General features: G+C 39.0%; 1 protein-coding gene across 1 annotated transcript; it reads right to left on the bottom strand.

The window, feature by feature from the left end:
- Window positions 1-42: 42 nt before the first annotated feature.
- zgc:172271 (uncharacterized protein LOC100000381 homolog) lies at window positions 43-13,783 on the bottom strand. Its single transcript, XM_036570903.1, has 17 exons — window positions 13,627-13,783; window positions 12,937-13,100; window positions 11,363-11,462; window positions 10,874-11,053; window positions 10,073-10,235; window positions 7,130-7,194; window positions 6,817-6,974; window positions 5,827-6,013; window positions 5,528-5,676; window positions 4,082-4,172; window positions 3,156-3,203; window positions 2,026-2,208; window positions 1,684-1,831; window positions 1,480-1,562; window positions 875-1,059; window positions 400-586; window positions 43-264 (listed from the first exon to the last, which is right to left on the bottom strand). Exons 1-17 carry the CDS (start codon window positions 13,682-13,684, stop codon window positions 221-223), a joined length of 2,193 nt encoding a protein of 730 aa, XP_036426796.1. The 5' UTR covers window positions 13,685-13,783; the 3' UTR covers window positions 43-220.
- Between the last annotated feature and the right edge of the window lie 159 nt (window positions 13,784-13,942).

Below are 13,942 nucleotides of genomic sequence, written 5' to 3' on the forward strand. Positions count from 1 at the left end.
CAGGTAGAAAAGTTGGTGTTTTTCAGCTATTCTGAACCAGCCTAGACTGATGAACCCTGCCACAATGGTGGATCACTCATAAAACACTGCATTATAACATCACATTCCCAAGCACTATGCATGCCGCCAGCAAGACATTTAGACAACAGGAGTATTAAGTTATTGTGCAGTGGAAAGAAAAAAAAGACTATCCTGATGTCACATGCGGTCTTCAGGTTGTTCAGAATATGCTGCAGACATCTTGGTTGCAAAACTTCAGAATGTCTGTTTAAAATAAATCATTTCAATCAATAATCATTTTTTCACCTTGTAAAATTCTGTTGACAATGAAGACTGCTACAAAAGCTATCATGACATCAAGCAGTGACTATAATAGTGTGTGTGTGTATGATGTCTCACCTGAATCTGTGCAGTTAAAGATGCTTTCTGCCTGAGAAGAGAACTCCTCTCCCAGTATAGTACGGTAGTCCATATGACTGGTGTGAACCAGACACTGAGTAGCATCTTTAAAGAGCAGGTCACTTTCACCATACTGCTGAGACTCAAACAGATAGAACTCAGAATCTAGACGTGCTGCAGTGGTCTCCTGAGGACAAAAAGAAATGAGCACTGCTGACTAACCTTTACATTTTGAAGGACACTGATTAACATTTTAATGATGTTACAATCAAAAGATGTCTAACATTCCTGATAAAAACAGCCTCGTATGGGGGTACAAGACATCAGAAACAACAGAAAGAAAAAAGCTATATTTAATTTAAATTGCATAAAGACCATGTCATTTTATTCTGTTATTACTGTTTAGTATAATCAGAAACTGCAAAAGGCTTGTATTACAAAGCCCTTGATCAAATAAAGGACACAATGTTGAGACCTGTGACTTCATGAGAAAGTCGTAGATGCGAGCAGTGAGTACGGGTCTTGTCATGACAGTATTGGGAGGGATGGCTCCCAGGTTACAGGTGCTCCACTCTGTCACTGCAGCTCGGCCTCCATCCTCACACAATAACTGAAAATTCCACGCAAGCCAGCCCTCGGCCCAGCCACTGCTGTTCAGACCTGCCCATCAAACATAATGAGAATGTCATAAACTGGCCATAAAGGGCAACAGACTCTAAAATGCAAAGGTGAATAACTTTATCTGTTAATCTGACCGTGGACAGCAAAATATCGTCAGTCATAAATTCTTGTACCTCCAAAGCAGTAACTTTATAAGAGACAGAAAGGGCAGTTGCTGTTTTCAAGATGTGTACAAATAAGTAAGTAAGTAAATAAGTAAGTAAGATTGTAAATAAATAAATGGAGGCATTCGGGATACTTGTGTACTTTTTCCCATCAAATTACTTTTCAGTAAATGTGAAAACCATTTTGGGTTGCTATTATGAGGGACCAAAAAGAACAGAAATCAAACTATAGCAAATAGATTATGCAACCTCGTAACTGACACACATCACAGGATAAAAGTGCAATCCATCCTACGTTCGATGTTGACCTCCAAGTTATGGTGCTCCATAAAAGCAACATCTCCATAGCTTTTACCACTGGAGTCTCCAACCAGACACCTACAACAGAATAAGCACTGTTGCATATCTATAGTAGATATAGGCTCTATAGGGTAATGTCTATCAGACATGGATGGTGTCATTGTACTGAGAGGCCTGATAAACATTGTCTTTCTCTCACCTCAGTGCTCCCATGTTTCCATAATAGCGCTCATTGTGATTGTCAGAGCAGCGCTTCGTGGCAGCTTCCTCTGTCCCACCTACACACACTTTGCACAGGTTGCCCTGACCTCCAGGCAAACAGCCCTTCCAAAACACCTCAGAATACACTGTGATCACAAATATACCACAGCTAATCAGACAATCAATAAGACAATATTAATTATTCTGAACTGAACAGCTATAGAATAAAAACCTCATATAAATCATGATAATGTTATAGAGATTAAATATAGTTATAATGTTACATAATACACTTGTCTCACATGTGTATAACTCTTCCTTTTGGGGGGAGCTGTAGTACCTTTGTTTGGTTCACAGGAGGCACTATTGTTACGCTCTGCGCTCAGTGTGTGTTTAGCAGGCAGTACCCAGCCTGCAGGGCTATACATGTGACCATGGCAGGAGCGTCGATCATCCATATTACCAAAATACATGTTTTTACTGGAGCGACGTACCACAGCCACACCATACAAGAACGGCAAGTCTACATGGTCAAAGAGGACATACATGTCAGGTGTCAACTTTGGTTTTGCACATGTGGGTGATTCACATAGTAAAAGCTTTCATCAATCTTGTCTAGAGTTAACAGGGAACTCCACCATTTTGTCAAAATTTCAATATATTGAGAAGTCATGTAAAGTGTTTTAAATGATAAGAGCCAGGGGTCACAATGTCTACACTGTCTTCGCTGGCATCACTTAAAGGGGTTTAAATCTACACATTCTTTCTTTGTGTACTATTAAGAGCATTTAAGAGCAAGTAAAAAGCAAGTTACCAGAAGATATCAGTTTATACAAAACATGTTCTTATGACTAAATGTTATAACTATCAAAATGGTATTATAACTATCAAAAAGATGGGTTTGGTGCCTGTGAGCTTTGGTGTTGGAAAAGACTTTTGAGAGCATCTTGAACAGCAAAGAAAGCAAAACAAAAAAGAGTCTGACCTGTGTTCAAAAGCACTGGTCGCCAACCCTGGACCTGGAGGCCCCCCTGCTCTGCGCATTGTAGCACAAGGGTGGAAACTCCAGTCCAGAAGGGCCAGATTCTTGCACAGTTTGGTAATAAACACCTGATTCAGCTTCATCAGTTAATTACCAGGTTTGGTTGGTGAGCTAGAACAGGGTAATCACCAAACTGTGCTGGACTTCAGCCTCCAGTTCTAGTGCTCTACACGTACCAAATACAGATGATGCAACTACTCAGCTCATTAACAAGCCTTTCATGGTTTGCAGTGGGTGTGTGCAGGGAGACCCTGTTTTTTAAGGGTGGTGCATCTTTCATAAGAAGGCTCTCAATAATGTTTTTTATTTCTCAGTTATTTTTTATTTTATGCTATAAGTAAATTATTCTGAAATAAAAAAATGGTGGAATTCTCATTTAAATATAATACAGGTAAGTAATTGTAGGTGAGATCATTCTCATCATTTACCTTTAGTCTCAAAATGGCCTTCTCCTTGAGGGAATTCGCACTTCTCCCCTTATGGACAGAAAATATAAAAATACATACACTTAGTGCTTTATTAGGTACACCTACCTTGTATCTGCACTCATTGTCCGTTTTATGAGCTCCAGTTACCATATGGTGGATTTTGTAGGTCAGACTGTAGTTAATTTGTTTTTTTGTTCGCCTCTCTTCACCCTGTTCTTCAATGTCAGAACCCCCACAGGACCCCCACAGAGCAGGTATTATTTTCATGGTGGATCATTCTCAGCACTGCAGTGATACAGACATGCTGGTGGCTTGTTAGTGTGTGTTGCACTGGTACGAGTGGATCAATAACAACAGCGCTGCTGGAGTTTTTAAACACTGTGTCCACTCTATTAGACATTCTTTACCCTGTTGGTCCAACTTATAGATGTAAAGTCAGAAACAATAACTCATCTCTTGCTGCATAGTTTGTGTAAGTCATCCTCTAGTCCTTCAACAGTGGGATGCTGCTGGCTGGATATTTTTGGTTAGTGGACGATTCTCAGTCCAGCAGTGACACTGAGGTGATTAAAAACTCCAGCAGCACTGCTGTGTCTGTTCCACTCGTACCAGCACAACACACACTGACACACCACCACCACGTCAATGTCACTGCAGTGCTGAGAATGATCCACAACCAAAATAATACCTGCTCTGTGGTGGTCCTGACCAATGATGAATGGGGTAAAGGTGGAATAAAAATTATGGGGGGGGGAGAGGGGAAAAAAAAACCCAGATGGACTACAGTCTGTAATTGTAGAGCTACAAAGTGCACCTACATGGTAAATGGAGCTGATAAAATGGGGAAAGAGTGTAGATACTAATGAAGTGCTCAGAAACATGTACAAAATGAACAGGAAATCCATACTGTATGGGATTTTGTTCACCATAATACTCAGTTACTACAGGTACAAGGCCACACTTCCCAGCTATGAAGGTGTGTGTAGCATCCAGGGACACAGCATCCACTTCATCCCTCTGTAAGAAAACAGAAAAGAAGAATGTCATCTGATTGTCTGCTTAATCTGATTATATAATTAACAAGATATAATGTTGTCTCAGTATGTAAGTTCAGGTATCTACCAAAGGACAGGGCACAGAGCAGCAAAACTCATTAACATCAATTGTACGGTGACTGGTTAAAAAGCATTCTATTTGTGTTATTATATCTGATAACAGCATATTTTTTCACTATATCTGCAGAATTCTGCAAACCACTGTTTAATATGCAACAGCAATGGTTGCTTTACAGCTAGTTTGTAGTGGAACTACTTTTTTGGTGAAAGAAACATACAATATAAAGAACATTTTCTTTACTCTGTAAAACTGTTATGTAAAAGCAATAGAATACAATACAATACAATAGAGACTGTGTGTGATCACTAGGGATGCACCATGGTACTGGAATCGATATCAACAAATATTTGCTTAAACTCAAATCCTCAGCATTAAGTAGATATTTAGATTAGACTGATATTTCAAGCTTATATTTGAAGAACAGAAGAAGAATTTTTAGGCGACACTGAGCTACTGTGCTCAAATGTCTGCATTTTATTCATCTTACTGCATTTTTAAGTAGGTATGCACCAATCCAACATTTTTTCTCTTGATGCTGATTCCAATACCTAAAATAAGGATATCAGCCAATTTTTAAGAAATTTTGGTAATTATTTTTTTTTTTTTTAAATGAGGCACACTGATCACTCTAAACACCTGTTTTAAACAAACTGTTTTATGATTACTAAATCACCCAGAAATCTCATAACTTTTATTTTTAAGCCTACATTAAATTGATAAAAACATTCTGAAATATAAACCATTTATTGTGATATGCTTTGCAAAAGGGGCTTTTATTCTGATACTCTGAAAAAATTGTGCAGTATTTTGCATAGAAAATTTCATGTTTCACACATTTTACATTTGCAAACAAACACCTTTCATTTCCTTAAACAAACAAGTTTGCCAGTAAGGTGAGCATTCATAATTATTACCTGTATGTAGAGCATTCAGTTCCATATGACTCATTTAATACATTCAGTATTGGTGCTGATACAAAGGATATACAAAAAGTGTCTTGGATTGGTGTATCACTATATGTAACCCTCCATAAATTAATGTTATATCAGCTCTGTAATGCCAATCTAGGTGGATTCAGACACAATTTCTACATTTTATATATCGGATATATGCATTTGCCCACAGTTCTCATACCGGTGCCTCTCTAGTGATCGTCAACACATTCCCCTTATATGTTGCACGGCTTTATTACTGTATTCTTTTCACAAATGTGTAGTTAATTATGTTAGCTAACAATTAGCTTTGTCTTACTGGACCTTGATCTTCTCAATGCAGTCGCTCATGGATGAGGCTCTCACACACACCAGAGGATCTGATTTAATGCTGAGAGCCCACTGCTCACATTTCTTCTGTTCAGCATGACTTATACAGCACCACCTCACCACACTGTCCTCCAGTGAACTACCTAAACACACACATGCAATGCTAAGCTGATAATCAGAGAATATACAAAAAGATAATGGCCACAGAAATGCATATGAAAATGTTCATACACATACACACACACACACACTCCTTCTTTCACTCTCTCCATTCACAAACACACAGAATGCACCTTCATGTCCAAGGCCCTTGAGCAAAGCAACATAGTCCAGTCCCAAAACCTGACTCATGTCCATGTCTTCCTGCAGGATGGATAGTCTCTTAGTCACGTCACTGAAGAGCAGGTCACTTGTGTCATAAACTGATGAATTAAAAAGCTGGAAACGCTGACGTTCCCTCCCCCTCCAGCCAAACGCCATCTAATAAACAGATTTGAGAACTGTCAAAAGACTCTGAAAAGGATTTTGAGAACCACTTGACAGTTGACAGAAATTAGAGGTGTAGCGATTTCAATAAAATATTGAAAAACTGAATTTGAAGCATTGTATTGAAATCGCTGACATTTCTCGGTCTCTTCCAACTGACTCTCATTGCCCATCTTTAGTGGAAACCATGGTTGCTGATCAAAACCCAGCATCTGGGCACAGCCTTCCAGAGTAAAGAGAGCATGGTGGAGCGAGGGTTATGCTATGGACACACCCACACTCAAATGATAGTGATTGTGCTTTGGGTTGTATATAGTAAGAGCTCTGTAAAATAAACATTTTTAACACAAATATCTGTAACTGATCCAATTTTTGACCTCAGCATTGATCCTGAAAATATCTGTATTGTTACCCCACTTAAATGAACATGCATGTATGCTTTGCACATGGTGCAAACGTTAACATATGAAGAGTTTCAATGCCGTATATCAGTTTGTAATCATTTTGGATGCAACAAGGTTTTGAAAAAGAATAACAACTAATGTATAATGGAAAACATGTTTTTATTTCTCTAATAATGGTGGTATTAATCATAATCAAACACTAGTATCTTTTGTATGTGTAAAGCCACAAATCACAGAAAAAAAAATCTTGCATCACAAGGCACATATTCAGGCACTTGTTTTTGCAGTGTCAAATATGTATCCATTCGAGACATCAACATATTGTACTGAATCAAATTTTGAACTTTTGTGCATCATTACAACCCTACCACAGACAAAGATTGCAGACATCACCTGAGCCGCTGTCAGGAATTTGCGGGCAATCTTGCGGTGGTTCATTCGTGTGACCACCCCACTGCCAGGGCCACGCCCAAGATTGCACTTCCTGAAATTGCTCAGAGGAGCACGAGTACCATCTGTGCACAATAACCTGTATTCATCCTTCTCACTGTCTGCAGGGGAGAGAGGGGAGCAGGGAGAGAGGAAGAGCAAAGAGGGAGGTAAAAGAGCTGCCTCAGCAAACATTACAAGTTATACAATGAAGACTGATGAACAAAGTAGCATTAAGTACAAATTAATATTATCAGATATTGTGCTTTGTGTTAACCATCTATGCTGTCCAGAGCTGTATGATCCACAAAAGCCACATCGCCTGCTCCAGACTTTAGACACCTGGGAGACAGAGATTGTGTTATATATGTTATATGTTATATAGATAATAGTATGTCAGCAGGGGCATTACAGGTAGAACTGACTACCCAGGGTCAGTAGGTGAAAACAGACTCTGCATAGTAGTAGTCCCCTTTTCACCTAGGGACAGAAAAGAAGGAATAGGTCTGGAAATTTGTGAAATGCCAATGTGTGCAAGCACAGTTAACACTGAGTTCACAGTTTATTAGGTTGTATACAGTTTATTGGTTGTATACTCGGAGATCCTTTAACCGCTCTGATCTACAGATGCTGTAACCAGTCTAACAGCTATGTCTGTGTGTGAAAAGCCCAGGACTAATGCCATTTATCACAGTGGTTTTCAGTTTCAGTACTGGGGACCTCCTTCCCTGCATAGCTTCAACTATTCTCTGCCCCAACTCACCAGTACATCAGGCAACTATCAAGTCCTTCATGAGTTGGATCAAATGAGTTGAGGGCAAATACCTGAAATTGTGTGTGGCAGTGGGTCCCCAGGACTGGCCTTAAAAACCACCTGTTTAGGACATGCTGTAAGGGGTGGGTAATATGGCAAAATATCGATAATTTTGTATTACAATAAATATTAAAATATTACAATATTTAAAGACATAGTACACTGTATGTAGTACGCTATTTTGACACAAATGCACAATGCACTGGTGGTGACATTTGAATATAGCTATGAAAAACTAATGATTTCAGTGTTTCATATAGTGTGCTGCGCTACATCAAACAGGACTAATATGACCTCCTTGTAATGAAACATGGTTTGTGTCCTTTAACTAGAGATGATATCCAAGATCACAATAGTCAAATTTACCACGACAATGATAAAATTCCATCATATTGTCCACCTCTACCTTGTCATTTATTTCACTCCTTTGGTCAAGTTCAATGCCCAATTTAACACTAAATGATGTACAACCCCATTTCCAAAAAAGTTGGGACGCTGTGCAGAATGTAAATAAAAATAGAATGCAATGATATGCAAATCATGTAAACCACATTTTTAAAGGAAAATACTACATAGACAACATATCAAAGGTTGAAACGGGGGCATGTTTACCACTGTGTTTCATCACCTTTTCTTTTAACACCACTCGGTAAGCGTTTAGGAACTGAGGAGACCAACTGCTGTAATTTTGAAAGTGAAATGTTTTCTTGCTCTAGTTTGTTATAGGATTTCAGCTGCTCAACTGTTTGGGGTCTCCTTTGTCATATTTTTCATTTTATAATGTGCCAAATGTTATCAGTGGGTAACAGGTTTGGACTGCAAACAGGCCAGTTTAGCACCCGGACTCTTTTACTACAGAACCATGCTGTTGTAATACATGCAGAATGTGGTTTGGCATCGTCTTGCTGAAAAAAAATCAAGCCCTTCCCTGAAAAAGATGTTGTCAGGATGGCAGCATATGTTGCCAAAACATGTATATACTATTCAGCGTTAATTGTAGCTTCACAGATGTGCCCGTCACCCATGCCATGTGCACTAATGCACTTCCATACAATCATGAACACTGGCTTTTGAACTGTGCACTGATAACAAGCTAAGTGGTCTTTATCCCAGAGGACACAGCGTCCATGATTTCCAAAAAGAATTCCAAATGTTGATTTGTCGGACCACAGGACACTTTCCCATTTCCCCTCAGTCCATTTTAAATGAGCTGGGGCCCCAGAGAAGGTGGCAGTGTTTCTGGATCCTGTTTATATATGCTTTCTTCTTTGCATTTAAGAGTTTTAATTAGCATATGTGGATGCAGCGACGAACTGTTTTCACAGACAGAGGTTTTCAGAAGTATTTCTGAGCCCATGCAGTGATTTCCACTAGAGAATCATGTCTGGTTTTTAATGTGGTGCCATCTGAGGGCTCAGAGATCATGGCTAGCAAATACTGTTTTTCAGCCTTGTCCCTTGCATACAGGGATTTATCCAGATTCTCTGAATCTTTTAAATGTTATTGTGTACCATAGATGATGAAAAGCAGAAGTTCTTTGCTATTTTACGTTGAGAAACGTCATTCTTGAATTGTTGCACTACTTACTTGTGAAGTCTTTCACAGTGTTGAACCCCTCCTCATCTTTACTTCTGAAAGACTCAGCCTCTCTGTGATGCTCTTTTTATACACAATCATTTTACTGATCTGTTGCCAATTAACCACCAGGTGTTTTTTTTGCATTACACAACTTTACCAGACTTTTGTTGCCCCCTTATCAACTATTTTGGAATGTGTTATTGGCATAAAATTCAAAATGGGTGTATATTTTTCAAAAAACAATAAAATGTCTCCATTTCAACATTTGATATGTTGTCTTTGTACTATTGTCAATGAAATATAGGGTTCAAATGATTTGCACATCATTGCATTTTGTTTTTATTTACATTTTGCACAGCGTCCCAACTTTTTTGGAAATGGAGTTGTACATCTCTATAACGCTCAACTCTGTACAGGTCCAGAGTTGAGCATTAACGGGCTACATGAAACCTTTTCAAGTTAACTACCTGAGTAGAATCAGAGTAGAATACCCTTTGAAACAATGTGGAATCAGATTACAGCCACCATTTTTAAGGATTACTTTAAGGGTTACGTTTTCGATTTGGCAACATTAAGAAACAAACTGCATACCAGCTGTGTCACTATGACTACGCTAAGTTGTGATTTGGAAAAATTGTGTGGTTCGAGTGTTAGGGCCATATGTTTGAACTTTGAACAGACACAATGAAGTATTCAGCATTCAACCAACTAACATATAGAAACAACTTAAATTTTAGCATAGGAGTATATGTCAAAATAAGTCCAAAAGCAATTTACAAGTAATCAGAATAGATTACAATTAAGATTATGTTACTGTTTACTCGTTACCTGAGCGCCCCTTGGTTGTGGTAGAATGGTTCACTGTGAGAAGTTTCACAGTGGGCATTCCTCTGTGGGTTGTATGACCTTTGACCCCGGCACTGGGAACAGAGGCTGATTGCCATGGCAGCTGCTCCAGGCACACAGCTGGCACTGAAGAAGGCACTAACCGCTGGCAGAGCACAGACAGAGAGGAAGCACTCCACGTTATGCTCAACACTTGCAGCCCAGTGACCACATCAAATAAATGTCAAAACCTTTAGCAAGAGCAGGGCAGACTTCTTAATGAAAACATAGCTCAGGAAACACAGCACATATGAAACTCATTTAAAACTTTTACCAAACAAAATATACCATACAACTGCTGCTTATAGTAAACACAACAGTGTTGTTGGTTGAACAACTATATTTTGAGATTCCCCAAGTCCAATGGCATAAAAAACTTTAGCTTTTTTTGCAAATAAAAGAGACGTCTTATGATTCAGTCCAAATTCAACAATTTGTTCCACCCAGCCTGTTTTTATTACAAGCTGTGTTTGTTTCATACAGAAACAGGCTGCTTTTGTTACAAAAGTTTTTTTTTTTCACTTTTCAGACTTAAATATATCAGTTTTAAAGCTATAGTAACAGAAGCATCCTGTTTAATTGTAACAGTTAAAAAGACGCTGGAAAATAATCATGTAAAAAATGAATTTACGACTTGTTAGTGGACTTCAGAAAGAAAAACTGAAATACAGCAACAAAGAATATGAGCCTTTCGAGAGGAATCTCCTCATCCATCTTTACAATATAAGAGTCAGGACTGGTCACCCTGACTGAGGGGCTGTTCTTCAGCCCAGGGCAGGTAGTTGCGGGAGAGCAGGTGCCCTAAAGGTAGACTCCAGCCTGCAGTCCATCGAGCGCCACTATGACAGCTCCTTGTACCCTGCAGAGAGCGGATGTCCAGCGTGCTAGAGTGCCTCACTACTGCCACAGCCAGGATACAGCCACCTGAGGAAGAACATGTGAATGTTGAACAATATTAAGCAGCTGAAAGCATCTTAGAAAGAAATCCTATATTACCTCTACACTAGGAAACTCTCTGACTGTCAAAAGTGCATTTACTGAAGTGCAGTAGCAAGAAATGGTTGACAAATAGAGAAGCTGCTAACATTAGTACCAATCAGAAACTGATGATGATGAATGGTGTAGAGAGTGGCTGACTACAGCAGCAACAAATGGTCTAGTCAGTAAGTGTACACCTATATAGGGAACCTGTGAATGTAAGTACTTGAGTGGATAAGGAGTGCATATCTCTACCATCAGTGTAGATCTCCTTGGCGACTGCTGTGAGACCAAACTGCTTTACTGCAGAGTAGACCTCTCCGGCATCCAGGGTCACAAGGTCTGCTTTATTAGCCTGAAAGGACAGGAGGAGAACCTATATTTTACAGTGAGGAACTGTTGAAATATCTCAATATAGCACTCATATTATAGGCAACCGTAGAACTAGCTTCGAATGTACTTTGAGTGTAGCTTTAAGTGTGGTGGTTGGTGTAGTGTAGTGGCGAGTTTTATTCTCTGCTTGAGCAAGCACACTCTACACCAGTAATAATCCTCTGGCAAGACTCCAAACGCTCGTCTCCCTCTGAAACTGTAAATTACACTGGATAAGAGCACCTGCCAAATGCATCAGTTTGAAATGTAAGTATACAAAGATCATATTAACTATAGGGTGGATGTTGCAGATTTCAGTGCTTGCAGTTTTGCACTGTAGTAGTTCTAGTGATTGGTCTGGCATATTTTCTCATTACCTCAGATTGAAACACAGCAAATTATGTTTGTATTTTACTGCAACACATGATCATAATGTAGTACCTTGTAGTATACTGCCTGTCAAAAGTTTGCTTTCTCTGCAAGATTACACTGTTACAAATAAGTAACTAAAACACCAGTAAATGTTTTGATAACAGGATACACCAACACTATGTGCTAATGCTCTGGATATATTTTGCAACTTTTGTCTTAATCCCCCTCAAAATGTTTTACTTGGTATAAAGAGCATGTTTTGCCCAAATCACAGTTAAACAGTTTCTGTTTTTCCCAAACTATTTAGATACTATTAAAAGTACATGCTGAAACTATTTTTGGCCCAAAGGAGGTTTAAACACATATATATGTATATAAGGTTTGTGTACTTGTGAGTGCCAAAATCACAACAAGGGGTTACACTATGTGGGGACCGGCATTAATTCCAAAGAAGTACTACATACATATACATATACATATACATATATATATATATATATATATATATATATATTTAATTTGTACTTTTTTCCATCATGTAAGTAATAAAAACTCACTTTTTAGCCATATGGTTTGATCAATGTGAAAAAGCTCCTCCTAAGTTTATTTTTATTTTTCTACACCAGTTGAGCACAGCAGCTGTCCTTTACATTGTGTGAACATTTCATGACGAATGGATCAATAGAAATGGTCAAAAAATTGTATAAAACTTATATTGTAGAATAACTTATATTACAATTTAAAACATTTTTGCCTTCTCTTGTAAAGTTTCCATTTTGAAGATATGTGTTTTTGTTAGCACAGCAACAATATTGATTAGGAAAACTTGCTAATTTATTTAAAAAAAAAAATTTTGACTAGCAGTGCACATAATAAATGCTCTTGAACAGTGGTTCTCTATCCTGGTCCTGGAATATCACAGCTCTGCGCATTTTAGAGTTTCCTCTGCTCACAACACACCCAATACAACCAATGATGTATTTCAGAAGCCCTTTCTAAGGCGAACTGGGTGTGTTTGGGAGAACACAACAACATGCAGGACCAGGACCGATAACCGCTCCTCTTGACTGGTAATAGTAACTCACTCGTATCTTATTGATGCAGTCAGCTGTGCCGTAGGATCTCACACAGGACAGTCTAGCGAAGGCTGTGACGGCAACAGGTGGTAAGGCAGCTACTAGTGCTTTAGCCAGGTCTGCACACTTCCTCTGTTCTGCCTCTGATACCGTACACCAGCGCATCTTCTTAGCTGTAAAGCACCCCCACACCCATACAACAACAGAATAAAATCAAAGGCTAGGTTCTACAACACAGGTTAGGAAAGAAGATTTAACAAATCCTACAAGATCCTGAAGACAGTTACAATCTAGTTCAGTTAAACAGTATCTTCTCAGTATAGACTAATACAAACTGTACATATGAAAAACAAATTGGCTTTTGCTATCTTGGCTCTGTTATATACCAAGAAGAATTAAGTTAAGGCTACACAAAATCTTTAAATGGCCCCAAGAACCTTATAGGCGTCATTTGGGAGCCATTTAAACCATCTGGTTTAACTGAGTAGGCAGAGCTACAATATGACATTGTTTACTAGGGAAATTCAGGATTTCTGCAAAAGCTCTTAACAGAAAAACAAGCATTTTTTTTTACCTGTCCCTTACTGACCCCAAACACAGGCCTATACAGCTACAGTAAAATAAGAAAGTAAAACAAATAGGCCCATGTGGGTACAAATGTTCCTGCAGGTTTCACTGCAGTGACAACTGCGTACTTACCCCAAGCGGCAGTAGAGAAGAGGAGGATGATGACGACAATTCCAAACGCTCCCTTCATGATGGCATGATCTTGTGGGGAAAGAGCCTGCAGCAAGCTAACTCAGGGAGGAGAGACCAGCCTGTCTGTCTGGGCTTGGTCTGGGCTCAGTATCCGAACTATTGGATGATAAGTGAGTGTTTTCAAAGTGAGCTTTATTCTTGTGCCTGAGCACATGTGGAAACAATTAGAGCAAAACTCTCCGTCACACCGACATTTCCAGACATCTCACACTGCCTGCAGTTTTAGCAGCTTTCCCCCACATGCCTGTGTGTCTGC

Source organism: Colossoma macropomum, unplaced genomic scaffold, assembly GCF_904425465.1.
Source record: "Colossoma macropomum unplaced genomic scaffold, Colossoma_macropomum, whole genome shotgun sequence".
NCBI lineage: Eukaryota > Metazoa > Chordata > Actinopteri > Characiformes > Serrasalmidae > Colossoma > Colossoma macropomum.